Here is a 19,699-nt window from a genome sequence, read left to right as displayed (position 1 = left end):
ACAAAGAACTCTAAAAATTAAACAATAAGAAAACAAACAACCCAATTGGAAAATGGGCCAAAGACCTTAGAGACACTTAAATAAAAATATACAGATGGCAAATAAGCACATGAAAAGAGGTGCTTTTTTGCATACTTCATACATCACCAGGGAAATGTAAATTAAAAGAATGAGACACTACCACATACCTACAGCAATGGCCAAAATCTAGAACACTGTTACTACCACAGGCTGGTAAGAATGTGGAACAGTAGGAACTCCCATACATCGCTAGTGGGAATGCAAAATGGAACAGCCACTTTGGAAGACAGCTTAGCAGTTTCTAACAAAACTAGACATATTCTAACGTACAATCCAGCACTCACAATCCTTGTTGTTTAAGGAGTTGAAAACTTATACCCACACAAAATCCAGTACCCAGATGTTTACAGAAGCTTATTCATAACTGCCGAAACTTGGAAGCAATCAAGATGACCTTCAATAGTTGAAGGGATAAATAAACTATGGTACATTCAGACAATGAAACATTACTCAGTGCTAAAAAGAAATGAACTATTAAGCCATGAACACATATGGAGGAAACATAAAAGCGTAATACTAGGTGAAAGAAGCCAATATGAAAAGGCTATACAGTATATGAATCCAATTACATGACACTCTAGAAAAGACAAAACTATGGAGGCAATAAAAGCCTCAGCAGTGGGCAGATGTTGCAGAGGTGGAGAGGGACAAACCGGTGGAGCTCAGAGGATTTTTAGAGCAGTAAAATACTCTGATACTTTAATGATGGATATAAGTCATTTTACATTGGACCAAACCCATAAAATGCCCACACCAAGAGTGAACCCTAATATAAACTATAAACTGGGATGATTATGATGTGCCAGTGTAGGTTCATCCACTCTAACAGATGGATCACTTCGGTTGGGGGAATGTTGATGACGGAGAAGGCCATGCATGCATGCAGGAGGAAGTAGATGACAAATCTCTTTACCTTCCTTTCAACAGCTCTAAAAAGATAGTCTTAAAAACGGGGTAAGAGGAGGATTAAGTCTGACAGGATTAAGAACAAGCTGCTGCTGCTGCTGAGTCGCTTTAGTCATGTCCAACTCTGTGCGACCCCACAGACGGCAGCCCACCAGGCTCCCCTGTCCCTGGGATTCTCCAGGCAAGAACACTGAAGTGGGTTGCCATTTCCTTCTCCAATGCAGGAAAGTGAAAAGTGAAAGTGAAGTTGCTCAGTTGTGTCCAACCCTCAGCGACCCCATGGACTGCAGCCTACCAGGCTCCTCCATCCACGGGATTTTCCAGGCAAGAGTACTGGAGTGGGGTGCCATTGCCTTCTCCAACAATGTAATACTATTCAGCTTTAAAACCTTATTCATGCTACACCATGGAGGAACCTTGAGGACATTGTGCTAAGTGAAACAAGCCAGGCACAAAAGAGACAAAAACTTCATGATTCTATTTATGTGAGAAACCTACAGTAGTTAAATTCATAAAGACAGAAAGTAGAATAGTAGTTGCCCAAGGCTAGAGCGGTGGAAACGGAGTTAATGCTTAGTGGGTATGGGATTTCAGGTTACGTAGATAAAAGGTCCTACAGATGGAGAGTGGTGATGGCTAGACAGAAATGTGAATGTACTTATCAGTACTGAATTATACACTTAATAGTTAAGATGGTAAATTTTATATCTTGTGCATTTTACAATTATAAAAAATTGTGTGATGCAAATGAAGGCAATCAGGATTAAGAACAAGCTAGTTGACAGTAAACATTACACAGTATACTTATCCTACCCAACTGTGAGCCACTTACCTTCCATACTAGGGGAAGGGAAAGCAATCATCACGAGCACAGGAAGAATCATCACTCCATCCACCATTGTACAACTGTGGAGGGAAAAAATAAAAAAGAGTTCAGTAAGCACCCCCAAAAAAATGTAACTGCAGGAAGGCAAATGATGCATACCATCGTTAAACTTGTCATTCAAGGCCTTTCTTACAAATCCCTCTTACATATGTTGCCTTACTTCTTAGTAATTTAAACATGTACCCTTTACATGGATCTAATCTAAATAAATCATCTTAAAGTGTTAATCAGATTTCTCTCCTCCTGGTGGCCAATCCAAGACAACATTCTCTGAGTCTACCCTCTTATAAAGAGCTCAAAAGGGACATGAAAAATTCTGTTATAAGGCTAGGTATTCCTAAAGGACTTATAAGGATGGGTATTCATAAAGGACTCAAGTTTGAATTTTATCTTATTCCACTGAACTCAGAATTGGCAACAAGAATTCTGAGAAGCATGGATAGACTGTTCTAACATGATGCTAAAGATTAAGTGTCTGAATAATCCAAGCCAAATTACTATGTTTGAGCTTTCCTTTTCCTTCAAAAGGATTAGAGGGAAAGCAATTTACAATCATCATACAGCCCTAAAAAAGAAAAAAAAAGTAAAACACAAAACTATAGCTTACACTTCGTCTATGACAAAGCAACGTATTCTTACATTAACTTTAAATTTGACAAAGCATAGACACAATCAAGACAGGAAGAAATCAAATAAAATTTTAACATATGAAACTACATTGGAGAGAAAATAAGATATATAAACTTTAAGTTGATACTGCCCTAAAACTACATGGGCAGAAGCTCAATGTTCTGAGTCAAAGGATGGCAACAGAGAACTTTTCCATTTGAGTAATTTCTGCAAAATTTTGGAAATTATGATGAGAGTTTGGTTATACTAATTTTTTATTACAAAGAATAATTTTAAAATATTAAACCTTGAACTACTTGCAATCTTCTGGATGGCAAAAATTAAGACAAAATGGGTAAAGTTCTTTAATGAAAAGGTTCATGTGCTATGTTACTCTTACAGCTTTAAAGCAAACAACAAGAACCCATTGCTATCTAAGCTGTTTGGAATGGACACCTTCTGACTCATCATCTTAAAATCAAACTTTTTTGTTAGTAGTCTGATTGTTCATGCCCCACACCTCTATTCTGTCTTGCTGCTGCTGCTAAGTCGCTTCAGTCGTGTCCGACTCTGTGCGATCCCAGAGACTGCAGCCCACCAGGCTCCCCCAACCCTGGGATTCTCCAGGCAAGAACACTGGAGTGGGTTGCCATTTCCTTCTCCAATGCATGAAAGTGAAAAGTGAAAGTGAAGTCGCTCAGTCCGTCCATTGGATTTTCCAGGCAGGAGTACTGGAGTGGGGTGCCATTGGCTTCTCCGATTCTGTCTTACCACCCCAATTTGTCTATAATTGCATTTCAGACTCTCTCTTCCCTAATAGCAAGGTGAGAGAAGGGGTTAAAGGAGAGTTTAGTGGACTTCCTTATTATGTTTTTAAAAGCACATGAAACTTGAGGGACCCTTTTTTTCTGTTTCCATTGTTGTTATTATTATTGTTTCCATGTTCACCATAGATCTTTTCTAGAGCAAGCCCTTATTTAATACACAAATGCCCCACCTCCCTCCGGGATCCCTACAAAGGTCTGTGCCTTTGAACAGAAGCACTCTGTTGGTTCCCTCCACTCCAGGTGACCAGAGCCTCCCCTCTACCTCTCTCCTACCTAACTCCCTCCTCCTGCCATTCATGATCCAGTTCAAAAGGCAAATGCCTGGTGCAATAGCTCTCCATCAGTGGTAATTTAACCCCTCTCAGCGTGGTCTAAAATTGCTCAGAATTAGTCATTTGTCTACATCAATCTCCAGCACTGGCCTACTTGCCCCCAAAGGGGTACATACTTCCACAGGCCATACAAAATAATGCCTTAAATTATGGAATGAATATACTAAAACTTGCATCCTATTTAAAAAATGATTTAATCTAACAGAGTGATCAAGACCATCCCCATGGAAAAGAAATGCAAAAAAGCAAAATGGCTGTCTGGGGAGGCCTTACAAATAGCTGTGAAAAGAAGAAAGGTGAAAAGCAAAGGAAAAAAGGAAAGATATAAGCATCTGAATGCAGAGTTCCAAAGAATAGCAAGAAGAGATAAGAAAGCCTTCCTCAGAGATCAATGCAAAGAAATAGAGGAAAACAACAGAATGGGAAAGACTAGAGATCTCTTCAAGAAAATTAGTGATTCCAAGGGAACATTTCATGCAAACATGGGCTCGATAAAGGACAGAAATGGTATGGACCTAACAGAAGCAGAAGATATTAAGAAGAGGTGGCAAGAATACACAGAAGAACTGTACAAAAAGATCTTCATGACCCAGATAATCATGATCATACGATCACTAATCTAGAGCCAGACATCTTGGAATGTGAAGTCAAGTGGGCCTTAGAAAGCATCACTACGAACAAAGCTAGTGGAGGTGATGGAATTCCAGTTGAGCTGTTTCAAATCCTGAAAGATGATGCTGTGGAAGTGCTGCACTCAATATGCCAGCAAATGTGGAAAACTCAGCAGTGGCCACAGGACGGGAAAAAGTCAGTTTTCATTCCAATTCCAAAGAAAGGCAATGCCAAAGAATGCTCAAACTACCGCACAATTGCGCTCATCTCACATGCTAGTAAAGTAATGCTCAAAATTCTCCAAGACAGGCTTCAGCAATACATGAACCGTGAACTTCCTGATGTTCAAGCTGGTTTTAGAAAAGGCAAACGAACCAGAGATCAAATTGCCAACATCCGCTGGATCATGGAAAAGCAAGAGAGTTCCAGAAAAACATCTATTTCTGCTTTATTGACTATGCCAAAGCCTTTGACTGTGTGAATCACAATAAACTGTGGATAATTCTGAGAGATGGGAATACCAGACCACCTGACCTGCCTCTTGAGAAATCTGTATGCAGATCAGGAAGCAACAGTTAGAACTGGACATGGAACAACAGACTGGTTCCAAATAGGAAAAGGAGTACCTCAAGGCTGTATATTGTCACCCTGCTTATTTAACTTATATGCAGAGTACATCATGAGAAACGCTGGACTGGAAGAAACACAAGCTGGAATCAAGATTGCCGGGAGAAATATCAATCACCTCAGATAGGCAGATGACACCACCCTTATGGCAGAGAGTGAAGAGGAACTCAAAAGCCTCTTGATGAAAGTGAAAGAGGAGGGTGAAAAAGTTGGCCTAAAGCTCAACATTCAGAAAACGAAGATCATGGCATCTGGTCCCATCCCTTCATGGGAAATAGATGGGGAAACAGTGGAAACAGTATCAGACTTTTCTTGGGGGGCTCCAAAATCACTGCAGATGGTGACTGCAGCCATGAAATTAAAAGACGCTTACTTCTTGGAAGAAAAGTTATGACCAACCTAGATAGTATATTCAAAAGCAGAGACATTACTTTGCCGACTAAGGTCCATCTAGTCAAGGTTACGGTTTTTCCTGTGGTCACGTATGGATGTGAGAGTTGGATTGTGAGGAAAGCTGAGCGCCGAAGAATTGATGCGTTTGAACTGTGGTGTTGGAGAAGACTCTTGAGAGTCCCTTGGACTGCAAGGAGATCCAACCAGTCCATTCTGAAGGAGATCAGCCCTGGGATTTCTTTGGAAGGAATGATGCTGAAGCTGAAGCTCCAGTACTTTGGCTACCTCATGCGAAGAGTTGACTCATTGGAAAAGACTCTGATGCTGGGAGGGATTGGGGGCAGGAGGAGAAGGGGATGACAGAGGATGAGATGGCTGGATGGCATCACTGACTCGATGGACCTCAGTCTGAGTGAACTCCGGGAGTTGGTGATGGACAGGGAGGCCTGGCGTGCTGCGATTCATGGGGTCACAAAGAGTCAGACACGACTGAGCGACTGAACTGAACTGAACTGAATAGTGTGATAACTTCATCTTTTATGACAATCCACTAAAAGAGGTATCTTGTGGAAGTGGAAGTTACCTAATGTGAAAGAGTGGACATGGTTTGCTTCTAGAATAGTCAGGTTTGAAGGTTTATTTAAGTGGAATCACAGGTTGTAAAGAATCCACCTGCAATGAAGGAGACCGTGTTGGGATGATCCCCTGGAGAAGGGAAAGGCTACTCCACTCCAGTATTCCGGCCTGAAGAATTCCATGGACTGTATAGTCCATGGGGTTGCAAAGTCAGACAAGACTGAGTGACTTTCACTTTCACAGGTTGTTATGGTCAGATACAATGAAATGAGCCCTCTCCAAATTTCAAGTGTTCTAAATCCATTAAGGAAGTTCAGTTCAGTTGCTCAGTCGTGTCCAACTCTTGCCACCCCATGAATCGCAGCACGCCTGTCCATCACCAACTCCCGGAGTTCACTCAGACTCACGTCCATCGAGACAGTGATGCCATCCAGTCATCTCACCCTCTGTCGTCCCCTTCTCCTCCTGCCCCCAATCCCTCCCAGCATCAGAGTCTTTTCCAATGAGTCAACTCTTCACATGAGGTGGCCAAAGTACTGGAGTTTCAGCTTTAGCATCAATTCTTCCAAAGAAATCCCAGGGCTGATCTCCTTCAGAATGGACTGGTTGGATCTCCTTGCGGTCCAAGGGACTCTCAAGAGTCTTCTCCAACACCACAGTTCAAAAAGCATCAATTCTTTGGCACTCAGCTTTCTTCACAGTCCAACTTTCACATCCATACATGACCACAGGAAAAACCATAGCCTTGACTAGATGGACTTTAGTAGGCAAAGTAATGTCTCTGCTTTTGAATATGCTATCTAGGTTGGTCATAACTTTTCTTCCCAGGAATAAGAGTCTTTTAATTTCATGGCTGCAGTCACCATCTGCAGTGATTTTGGAGCCCAAAAAAATATTAACTACAGATTAAATATGTTATTAATGAGTACCAGAGAATAGTAAGATAATGGTGGAGCTGATATCTCTATTCCTAGTGGTTCATCAGTTTACTAGAGAGAAGTAATTAACATTCAGTTCAATGTGACATGAAGCAAGCTCACCAAGTTCAAAATTAAAAAATACATTAAAAACTGATTTGCATCCAGTATCACAAACAATAAACATTATCCTGAGTGACTTGAGATTTTCGTCAATAATACAATGTCATTACCGTTAGCAATACCATAAATATTTCACCTTAAATCTTTTTAAAAATTCTACTTTATGTATGTTTTATGGTATGTAGATTTATTTTATATAACAGTTATAAACAACATACACATTGAGGGTACACACTGAAAAAGCTTTTTAACTGATGAGATATAATCATCAAAAGCCTTTGAAAACCACTGAACTATCACAGTCTTATCTTTGAATTTCCAGCCCATCTTTTCTCCTTCCTTCCACAACTATTGGAAGCCTGCTATGTTTTGGAAATTAGAAACTTAAAATGATAAAGATATACAAACACTGTCCTTACTATTACGGAGCTTACACAGTCTATCTATGGTCATACTCAAATAACCATACAGAAGACTGCACAGTTAAAAACTGAACTAAGTGTTAGGACGAAAGAGAGTTAAATAAAACTGCTAACAAAACAACTTGAAATTTTTCTGGAGGGTGGAGGAGCTTCCCTGGGGAGATTATATCTAAACACGAACTAGAAAGCTGAGTAGGAGGTACTACAAAAAGGGTGAGAGTTTGTGTGTGTGTTTGTGTGTGTGCATGCGTACATGTTTGTGTTGCAGCGGTGAACACTCTGGTGGAGACAGGAGGGCATTTAAGGAAAAAGGCAGTTTCTCGGTTTCTACACAGACCCTGTGGCCAGGGGAAGCATGGTGCACCCTGAGGACTTAAGACATATTTCACATGAAAATAAAAAAACCCACCAGGCTAGGATACAGAGAGCTTATAGAGAAGAGTGATAAGGAGAGAAAACCCAAGAAGGCCGGGGAGGTAGCCCCCAGCCAGAACCTGGGTAAAACATGGTCAGCCCTAGTAAGTAAGCCCCCTACTCACCTCCCTACATTCAAGGCCCTTCTCCACTCCACTGTCCTTGGCACACCAACAGGCCAGCTTCCTGCCTGTCTCTGGACCTCTCTACATATGCTGCTGCTACTCCCAGTGATTGGGCCCATCTTTCAGGACCCAATTTGGCAAATTCCTACTCATCTTTCAAGTCTCCAAGGTCACTGCCTTCTAGAAGCTTTCCTATACCCTCATATTCCCTCATTATACTCTCACATACCATTTTGTTGATTTCATTCATACCACTTATCACAATTAATAATTATATATTCATACTCCTGTGTGTACTTTTGAACATCTGCCTCCCTCACTAGACTATAAACATTATAGTAAAATTTATAGTCTATTTTGTTCATCGCTACCAAAGCCAAGGAGGTGCACATTTAATACTTGCTGAATTTCCCCTGAACTAATCAGTTTAACTTTAAATTCCAAAGAATTAGCAATGCCCCCTCCACACTCCTAACACACAAGCACCTGCAAAGGAGAAGCAAGATTAAGGCATTTATCAACTGTTAACTTCATCGTCTAGAATTTAGTGCAGGTAATAATAGTCAGCAGGTAACAAGTCCAAAGCTTTAAAATCAAGAATTCTTTCACAATTTAAAAAATAATTCTAAAGACAATCACCACTGGCAATTTTTCCTGTCACAAAACCAACAAAAGTTCCCACACCTAAACATCTTTTAACTGATTATTATTGTGCAAGCAAAATTGAAACAATAATTTAGGCTCCTAAATGGAAAACAGGGGAGGGAAAAAAAGGAGTTATAAATTCAGGCTTCCAAACAAAATCTGCTGTTTAGAGAGAGACAGCTCAAAACCTGCCAAAAATCTTCGGGGAAAATGTGTCAGCATCACTTATTGGTCACTTTTTCAGTGTCTGGACTGTCTCTGCTGACCAGTTAACTCAGCTATTAAAAAGGGTATTTTCAAAACTAAAAAGGTAAAAGAAATACAACTAATCTCAAAAATATACAAGCAACTTATGCAGCTCAACTCCAGAAAATAAACGACCCAATCAAAAAATGGGCCAAAGAACTAAATAGACATTTCTCCAAAGAAGACATACGAATGGCTAACAAACACATGAAAAGATGCTCAACATCACTCATTATTAGAGAAATGCAAATCAAAACCACAATGAGGTACCACTTCACACCAGTCAGAATGGCTGCGATCCAAAAATCTGCAAGCAATAAATGCTGGAGAGGGTGTGGAGAAAAGGGAACCCTCCTACACTGTTGGTGGGAGTGCAAACTAGTACAGCCACTATGGAGAACAGTGTGGAGATTCCTTAAAAAATTGCAAATAGAACTACCTTATGACCCAGCAATCCCACTTCTGGGCATACACACCGAGGAAACCAGAATTGAAAGAGACACATGTACCCCAATGTTCATCGCAGCACTGTTTATAATAGCCAGGACATGGAAACAACCTAGATGTCCATCAGCAGATGAATGGATAAGAAAGCTGTGGTACATATACACAATGGAGTATTACTCAGCCGTTAAAAAGAATTCATTTGAATCAGTTCTGATGAGATGGATGAAACTGGAGCCGATTATACAGAGTGAAGTAAGCCAGAAAGAAAAACACCAATACAGTATACTAACACATATATACGGAATTTAGGAAGATGGCAATGACGACCCTGTATGCAAGACAGGGAAAGAGACACAGATGTGTATAACGGACTTTTGGACTCAGAGGGAGAGGGAGAGGGTGGGATGATTTGGGAGAATGACATTCTAACATGTATACTATCATGTGAATTGAATCGCCAGTCTATGTCTGACGCAGGAGGCAGCATGCTTGGGGCTGGTGCATGGGGATGACCCAGAAAGATGTTATGGGGAGGGGAGGTGGGAGGGGGTTCATGTTTGGGAACGCATGTAAGAATTAAAGATTTTAAAATTTAAAAAATAAAAAACTAAAAAAAAAAAAAAAGAAATGCAGAAAGGAGAACGTTCTGGAATAAATTTCCTGATCATATTTTATTTATGAAAAACATCAATATGATAATGTCCCAACTTGAGGCCCCAGGGATCTAAGTTTAAAATATGCTAAGAAGAAAACACTGCTTTTAAAAGTAATTTTCAACTCCTTTGTACTCAAGTATTTTTAACTAAGGAGTTTCAGAAGTGGGCTGGCCCAAAAGAGAAACCGATAATGGGAGAAGAGAGTGGCAATAATCAATAGTTCAGGGATGTTTTAATTCAGTGATTTAAAAAATTTTTGATCTCAGAATCTCTTTATACTCTTGAAAATTACTGAGGACTCTAAGGAACTTGTCACGTGGGCTATTTCTATCAACAGTTATTCTATTAGAAATTTTAAAATTTTTTAATGGAGAATGTTTTAATTACTGTGTTTGTTTTTAAATAACAACATATTATCCCATTTTTTTCTAAATTAAAAAAAAAAAAAGAACTAAATGGAAACAAATGTAGAGAACAAATGTATGAATACCAAAGGGGGAAAGGTTTGTTTTGAGGGTAGGGAGACAGGAAATTGGGAGATTGGGATTGATATACCTACACTACTGATACTACGGATAGAATAGATAACCAGTGAGAATCTACGTATAGCTCAGGGAAGTCTACTCAGTGCTCTAATAGTGACCTCAATGGAAAGGAAATTCAAAAAAAAGGGGGATCTATGTATATGTATAGCTGATTCACTCTGCTGTACAGCAAAAACTAATATAACATTGTAAAGCAACTATACTCCAATAAAATTAAAATTTTTTTTTTAATTTTTAAGGAATATATCCCCCCTCCAAAAAAAATTGTAGTGAGAAAAATGGTATTATGCATTTTGACAAATCTCTATGTTTGGCTTAGCAGAAAGCAACTGGATTCTCATATATGACTCTGCATTCAATCTGTTATGACATGTGGCATCAGCTGAAACATAAAGAATCCAGCTTCACACATGAATATGTCTGTGTGACTGGAAGAAGAAGACACTGTGGAACACCCCTGAGATAGTCTTAGAAATTCCAGAGAATCCTGGACCATGCTTTGAGAATCAGTGCCTCATTCCTAAAAGATAGATTCTTCTACCATACCAGGTAATCAGATGGTACTAAATATCTTAAGCTGAGCAGTTGTTCAATACCTGACAAAAATGTTACTGTTCCACAGGTTAAAAAATCTCTTTAAACTCTCTCACATCAAAGATGTCCACAAGTCCAGCGGTCAAGGGAAGCCATTATACACATCTACTTCATGTAGGAACAGTATTTTATGTATGCAATTAAGTAGTGTTTAAAGGAGACATGAAACTGATCAGAAGGGGTCTGATGCCCATCTGCAATCCAACTAAATCCTTTTGCAATAGTCTAAGCCCAAAATCTATAACTGAAAACACTCATAGGCTACTGGGGGTTATAGAATATTACCTGAAGGTAATATTACCAGAATATTACTCTGAAGGATTCAGAGTGCAAAATTTTGCCTCCAGTACCTACCAATTCCTTGCTCTTCTTGGATGGTGCTCTCTATCCCTGGTAACTGATCTTAATATTTCAGACATAAGGCAAAGAGCTACTCAGAAAAAGGATAGGGACCTCCTGTCAACTCACATCCCTTCTTTAAATCAGTATCATCTCTTACAATGTCTCAGGACTACTCCCATGGGAGACAGGACAGTCCCATGATATTCTACTAAAAACAGACAAACCATCAGGGCAAAATAGAACTGCTTTCCAAATCCCATGGTACTTTTCAGACTCCATTTATAGATCAGACTGATATCCAGTTAAGGAGCTAGTCTTTAGCTCAATTTTTAACATGTGTGGGCTTGAGACCAAGTTTGGCACTTCTTTTTCTCATCACAGTTTTACAGCTGGATAAAACCACCGATACACTGCAATACATTCCCTCAAAAATCACAAAGCATTTTCATGTCAGTCACAGAATAACCAAGAGTATAGTACACTTTTATATTCAACCTTTAGGGCTCATATTAAGTAATCTAGTTGATAATTATTGATACTATAAAAGATACTTCTAACACCTAGACTTACGAACAGCATACAACTTGTCATCTGTATGTAGAGGATGAAAGAGAAGCTGGAAGAGGAACCTTGAGATTCTTTCCCATCAGAAAATCCTACAAAATATTCATTCATCTGGCCTGGTGGCCTAGACTCATTAGGCTTGTCCATTTGTTCAATGCATAATTCACTGAGCAGCTACTCATTCAATAGGGACTTGTTTGATACTCTTCTCAATTCAACTTCTAACAATCTCCAAGTTAGAATCTTGAAAGACAGGTTGTACATTCATCCATTCCTATTTTGAATGACTTTCCCACTATCCACGTAAAGATGCTCTCTCACTGTTGGTGAGGACTATCTTGACTGTCCTGTTATATATCTTTTATATGGCCTATGCTATGCCTACGACAAGGGAAAAAAAATTTTTCTTTAATATAAATTAGAGTGATTCTGCTTTTCCACATCATTAGTACAGTAACAGTAGTGATACTTAGGTAGCCAAGCACTGTGCTTAGGGACCCTATGTATTATCTTGTTTAACCTCTCCCCATAACACTCTATAATAGGGGTCCCCAACTGGGGGGTTTCAAGCCTGATGATCTGAGGTAGAGTTAATGTAATAATGATAGAAATATAGTGCACAGTAAATGTAATGTGCTGGATTCATCCTGAAACCATCCCCCTCTCCCCAGTGATGGAAAAATTGTCTTCCACGAAACCAGTCCCTGGAGCCAAAAAGGCTGGGGACCACTGCTCTAAAATAAATATTCATATTAATTCCATTTTACCGACAAGAAAAATCGGTAGGTAGAAGTAACTTGCTCAAGGACACAAAGTCAAACTCAAAGCCCACCTAACCAGAGTTCAGGTCCTAATCAACCAACATACCCAACCCTCACTAAACCAGCCAGTCATTGTTTAGCAATCTGTTTTTGTCATCGCTAACATTTTATCCAATTTTCAACACACTGTGCACTTTATCTTGATTTTCCTCTTTGAAAACAATCTTTACTCGTGGTTATTTGGGTCACCTTTCAAGCATGCCCTCTTTCCATTTCTCTAATCTCAAAATTAATTTCATATACTCTAATTATCTCCCCCACCCCCCCCAAAAAAAAGAAAAAAGATCTTGATGTGAAAGGAAAAATAAGCCATGTTGCTAGTATACAAGTAGTTTCTACCTCCCACCTCCCATCCTCATTCTTCAATTCTCTTGCAACTCACACAGTAAAATAAAAACCAGAATTAGTGTAAGTCAGGCACATTTGGGGGCAAAGTTAGACTCAGTAAGATAAATTCTAGATATAAAACTTTGAGGGAAGGTATACTTACAACCACCACCTCCAAGTGGGACAAAAATCAGCCATTATGTGACAATAGTTATGTCCCTTCTCTGCTCAACAAGCAGAGAGAGAACCCAAGGGCAGCTTGCTCCAAACTACCTGGGCCTTTGGAAAGGGTGGAGAGAGAGAGGGGCTGTCAGTTATAGATGCAAAGAAAGGCTAAACCAAAGCCATCATACCATATAAGTTAAGTCAGGGTCTTTTCTCCAGTTCACAAATGACCTGTTAAATATTTTTAACACCACACTCTGTCTGAACTGGCAATGTGCAAGTTGCCAGCACTTGGTTTTATATAGACTTCAGTGCTGCGGGAGGGTTTCTGGTGGGGTGTTACTTTCAGAATATTAGCATGTAATTTGATCTTTCAAGATAGATGAATACAAATAGCTTCTTGGACAAGTACTACAGAACTGAAACCCAGCCCCTGGATCAGTTCATCTTGTGGTCAGAGGAAATAATTACAGATGATTTCAGGAAAGAAAGCACTTTGACTGAAAGAGTTACACTCCAAACATTCCAGCTGTGACAGATGGACCCAAGACATGGTTTGGAATGGACAGGAAAAGAATAGTATTAAAAAAAAAAAAAAAAAAAAGAAAGGGTGAGGGGCAGGGAAATGAGGCTTAATTGAATGAAAATAAATAAGCAGTTTAAGTTAAGCTACCATGTAGAACTGAAGAATCCCCAGTAGGTTTATTTTAATTGTATACAGGACGGAACTGACTTTGCTACACCCCTACCAGATACACAGATAATAGCTAAGCTAAGCTTCCGATACCAATGTTTTGATCACCCACCACATACCTTTCTGGTATCTCCAGACCTGGTTTTATTTCAATGCGCCTGACTGCATGGAAACTCTCCTTCATTTTCCACTTCATTCCCTCTGTATCAAATAGCCACTGCTCTCCTGCTTTGTTTCAACTGATAGCACCCATCATCTCCCAGCTGCTTTGTTTTATTCTCTTAGGCAGCTCAGGGTTGCTCTCTCTCCAGTCTACAAACTGGGCGTTTTTGGGGTTTTTTAACCTACTGGTAGATAGGAACCTCTTATTCACCGCCTCCCACCCACACCCTTCCTCTTAGATGAGGCACTGTGACGTCCATCTAACATCTTACCTCCTCCCCAAGCCCTCAGTTAGATGCCCTCTCAGCACCTGCCACATTTCTAACTGCCTGCAGTTTCCCCTTTAGCCTTAAAGTCAGATCTTCCTATCCCTCCAGTCATCTGACAAATGGTGGCTTGGGCACTGCCATCTGATACAACTGTCCCAATTCTAAGGCCAACAGGACTAACCTGTAATAATTTGAAGGGTGGGGAGAAATTAGGATGTCAGCACCAGGGAGGTATATCTCTTTTTGTTTGTCAAATGGGAAGCACTAGAGCATACTTCTGTGGAGATAAGGAAAACCACCCTTTCTCTAGCAGCCTGACCAGAGCTCTTCTCATCCACGCTCCCCTACACACTCCAGTCCATTCCCCCGTCACCCCTCCCCACGCTCACCCCCTTTGGTGTCCTGCCAGCTTCTTCACAGCATTTAGCAGTGTGTGCAATTTGTCACTTATATACTAGATTATTAGTTTTTATTATGACTCTGCCTCTCCCATTCCTTATTCCACACACCAAAATTCAAGCAGCATGAGAGTAAGAACTCTATCTGGCGCATGGCTATACATCCCTGTGCCTGGCACATACCAGGCATGTAATATGAATTAAAGCACATTAATTTTAACTTCTTAGTCAATGCTACACGTTGGGTTGGGTGAGAAGAGGAAGGTGAGGTTTATGGGATTTTTTTTTTTTTTTTTTACAGCCTGGCAAGGAAGTGACTGGGGGAGGAGGCTGCCCCTCATCCTCTATGGAATATAGCTCCAACCAGGTATTGGAGATAAATTAAAAGGTATCATTTGTAACCTGGATTTCAGTTTTCAAGGGTGCCATCCAAGAGCAGCAGCCAAAGGGAAAGGTGGCTGGCAGACTCTGGGTATACCAGGCGACTCCCTGGTGGACACTAGCCCATTTGGCCAGGACTGCCTGGCTCTCTAGTTGCAGACACCAGCTGATCTGCCCAGAGCCATCCCAAGTGACCTCGGAGACAGCTTCTGGAGCTTGAAAATACATCTCCTACGAGTCAGAAATTGACATATTCCACCCACCCCCACCCCCCACCCTACCCCACCCCACCCCTGTCTTCTAACAGTTATTGACGCTATTTGGAAAGCCATGCTTCCATGCCTATTAATAACCTTCAGAAAGAACCCTGAGGAAGTGTCAAGAGAAAAATAGATCTGGCTGATGGAAGCCAAAGACTCAATCAGAGGTTACAATTAGCAATTAATACATTTAAAGAAAAAGAAAGTTGTAACATCTTCTGTATCATATGTTATCTGTTCAGGAGGCTTGAAACAAAATCTGAGCCAATGAATTCAACAAATGCTGAGTCAAGAACACCAGTTTTTACAGAAAGAAACTCTTTTAAAGGCCCCTTATCTGTTTAAATAGAGCAGCTACTAACTTTATCCTCGCATCAACAATTCCAGAGAATTTAGCCTGACTGATATCATTAAACCTTTACAGTTATTTATATCTTTATAAAGTTTCTTCAGGTGACACTTTAAATAGTAACAAAATCAATCTATTCTAAAATAATGGAACAACTAATTAACATTAATCTTTAAAAAGACTTTGCTTAGTGGTCTATTCTCCTTTCCCCTCCCCCAGCGAGAATGTGATTAATGGAATTCTCTCACAACTTAGCTTGAAATATGCTTTTGCCAGTCGAGCAGCTAAAGCAGAATCAGATAATTGTGGTATGACTCAACAAATGCACAGCTGTTCATTTAAATATATCCATCAAAAGTATAAATACGATCATGAGAAAGAAAATGAGCTGTGTACACAGGGTCAGTGTACAAGATGAACAAGTTAGCAGCGAAGTAACCATACAGAAAACAAGGAGGAGGAGAAATGAGACAGGGAGAGGCTCTGGGACCACGCGGAAAGAGACCAGGAAACCAGCATAACCATAAGCCACCCACGCAACCCCAAACGCTCAATGGACCTAAATCAGAAATTAATGGCAAGTAAAAATAAATGCACTCAACTAAGTGAGAAGAAATAAAATCCAGGAAATAGAGGACGCCCCCAAGTACAAAGAGGTAGGAAGTTTATAGGGTAAAAATGATGGATCAATCCTATTATGACAAACAAAGACCCTGAGGCAGAGAAAAGCAGGAAGAACAGGGCACTCACCTCAGTCCTCTCCCCACCACTTTCAGAGACAGACACTAGGAAATCCAGAAAATGGAGGAATCCCTCCAATAGTCAGTCCCAAAGCAAACAAGTGAAGAACACCACCCCGTGGCAGGCAACCCCTCTTGGATGTTCTACACGTGAGTGTTACCCGATTACGAGGAAAAGGAAAACAAGAAAGAGAACAGGCTGTGAAGAGGAGCAGGGGGAGCACTGACTAACAGCAAAGGCCCAACGACAAACATAAACGCGCTGCTCCTGCCTTCTTCTCAGGGATGGACATAAAGACCCAGCGAGAACCTGAGGAGCAGAAGGACCTCTCAAGCACTCCTGATTATCTCTCCTCTTTCAGTGTGTCATTCAAAATATTAAAGCATAGAACATCTAATCCACGATGACCACTTCCAAGCTCCCCGAACCATCAAACTCCAGATCTTGCCAAAGTGTAACCTCCCTGGTGCTGGTGGGCCCTTCAGTCATCCTCGTGCATGGGGAACCATTCACACCTCCACTGTGACAAGCAAACCTCTCTTACATTATTATAGGCGAAACTATTTCAGCAGCCACCACCTCCCTAAGTCCCAAGCCCTCTTACATCTATCCTTTTCTCCCCTCGCAGAAAACTCCCTACAAAGAGCACTCTACAGAGCTCCCTGAACGTCCTCGCTCTCTCTACTCAGTCCATTACCAAACGCCTCCGGGTAAGGTTCTAACTTTGTACACTTCACCTTATCCTTCAGATTCAAAAGGCAGCTTCCTCGAAACTCAGACTCAGAAGCCTCACTCCCCAAGATTTTTCTTTGACTGAGCTGAGATAAGGCCAAGGAATCCCCCAGACCCACAGCAGTTCGGGTGATGCTGAGGGTGGCATCTCTGGCCCACTGGGCAGCATGGCGGGGCTGATGACCTCCTTCTCCCACTGGCTTCTTCCCTAGCTGGGATTAGGATGCTCCATCTCTCTGCTATCTCTACGTTTCTGGTTCAGATCTGCTCAGTGTCCTTGGGTGGTAGTTTCTTCTTCTGCCTCTCTCCTCCTAGATGCTGGCTTCCTTTGAGGCATCGCATCTCTTGGCCTTCCCTGCTCCTCATTCAAGATGCTACCCAGCTTCACCACCACTGAGCCAGACCGAACCACCAGCTTAGGATGCTTTCTTTACTCATATTTCCCTTCCCTAACTATTCCTTCCTTATCACCTTCTTTCTCTATCATATGTCCTCATCTTTTCACTGTATTTAAAATTTAAAAAAAAATTTTTTATAACAGGCATTTCAAGTTACATAAAGAAAAAGGATAATAAACCCTATTTTGACCTCCCAGTTCTAAAAACAAACAATCTCATTTTCCGTATTCTGCCCATTTTATTCCTGATGTACTTTAACAAGAATCCCAGAAGTCATATAATTTCACCCACAAATTCTCTAACAGATAAGGACTTTTTCTAAACCTGACTATAAAACTAACATTTCATCCAACAAAATTAAGTCTTTCTCCTCCAAATATCATCTAAAAGCTAATCAGTGTTTAAATTTGCCCAATTTTCAACAATTTTAAATATCCCCTATTCCTCCTCCTGAACACTGGGAAGAGAATGGGGATAGCACATCAAAAAGGAGCTGTTGTTATCGCCTTTCAGTTCTCATCACTAGTGATGCAGTGTTAGGATTGTGGCAGTGTTGACAATACTGTGTGCATCCTGTGGAAGGCAGCAAATGTGTAACTATAGCCAATTCAAATTCTATTGTTCCGGGCTGTTCCGGACAACCTAAATTTTCTGGGTGGAATAAAGGAGTTAGAGATATAATACTGAAAAGGTTAAATAAGAACCATATAAACTGAATTTGAATTGGAAGCAACAGTATGAACTCATTATTTTATATATATAATAAATATACACAGTATATAATAAATATACATGGTTATCCTCTGCCCATTAAAGAAGCCTAGAAACAATGACCTACCCAGCATCAGTGAGCATGTTGGATGCCCAGGCTGTGAACCTAAACTACCATTTCCTACTTAAAAAAAAAAGAACAAGTTGAATTCAACAAACACAATGCCATCACTAAACCCAGCCAGTGGGAAATTAGAGGTCAAATGGCTGGGTTCTCAACATATAAGCTATAAGGAAAGGAAAGGGCTAGAGGGGTAACCTAAGGTTTAAGAAACTTCGAAAACATAAAAAGAAATGCAAGACTAAATTACAGAAGCTCGATATGAAACCACACAGACAGGCAATGAAGCAGTTACTACAGAAGTCAGGAAGCTGGTTACCTCTGGAGAGAGAGAGATGACAAGTAGGGGACACGGCAAGGAGCTCTCGGGGGCTGCTACTATTCTGTTGATTTGCATGGTGGTCACAAAACATATTCGCCTTACAAAAATTTACTAAGCTATGTATACTTTGATATCTGTATCTGTGTCTTACTTCATATAATAAAAAGGTAAAAAGAAGAAAACAAAAGAGGGATGTGTATTATTTAAACAAAGGTGCAAACTAACACACACCCACTCTCAGAGGCAGTAACAACAAGTATCAAATCTATATAGGCAAAAATTTGTCCAGGTTTGTGTTACAAACAAGTTTATATAATAATCTTCTGAAATGTCAACTACTTTCTATCTTCAGTGGGAATATTGTTTTTTCACATTCCAAGTTTATTAACTTTTATTCGGGAAATAGGCTTCACTTCAGTCGATCAGTCGTGTCCGACTCTTTGCGACCCCATGAATCGCAGCACACCAGGCCTCCCTGTCCATCACCAACACCAGGAGTTCACTCAGACTCACGTCCATCGAGTCAGTGATGCCATCCAGCCATCTCATCCTCTGTCATCCCCTTCTCCTCCTGCCCCCAATCCCTCCCAGCATCAGAGTCTTTTTCCAATGAGTCAACTCTTCGCATGAGGTGGCCAAAGTACTGGAGTTTCAGCTTTAGCATCATTCCTTCCAAAGAAATTCCAGGGCTGATCTCCTTCAGAATGGACTGGTTGGATCTCCTTGCGGTCCAAGGGACTCTCAAGAGTCTTCTCCAACACCACAGTTCAAAAGCATCAATTCTTCGGCGTTCAGCCTTCTTCACAGTCCAACTCTCACATCCATACATGACCATAGGAAAAACCATAGCCTTGACTAGACGGACCTTAGTCGGCAAAGTACTGTCTCGGCTTTTGAATATGCTATCTAGGTTGGTCATAACTTTTCTTCCAAGGAGTAAGCGTCTTTTAATTTCATGG

General features: G+C 40.6%; 1 protein-coding gene across 3 annotated transcripts in view; it reads right to left on the bottom strand.

The window, feature by feature from the left end:
- ACVR1 (activin A receptor type 1) overlaps positions 1–19,699 on the bottom strand; it is a 139,497-nt gene that overhangs the window by 55,360 nt on the left and 64,438 nt on the right. For all 3 annotated transcript variants that reach the window (XM_060409911.1, XM_042243831.1, XM_027964937.2), the window contains one exon: positions 1,820–1,893. In XM_060409911.1, the coding sequence (XP_060265894.1) occupies positions 1,820–1,886 (67 nt within the window). In that variant the 5' untranslated portion in view covers positions 1,887–1,893. The remainder of the gene's footprint in view (positions 1–1,819; positions 1,894–19,699) is intronic.

The sequence above is a fragment of the Ovis aries genome, chromosome 2 (assembly GCF_016772045.2).
Source record: "Ovis aries strain OAR_USU_Benz2616 breed Rambouillet chromosome 2, ARS-UI_Ramb_v3.0, whole genome shotgun sequence".
Taxonomy (NCBI): Eukaryota; Metazoa; Chordata; class Mammalia; order Artiodactyla; family Bovidae; genus Ovis; species Ovis aries.
This window is presented reverse-complemented; position numbering and strand designations above follow the sequence as displayed.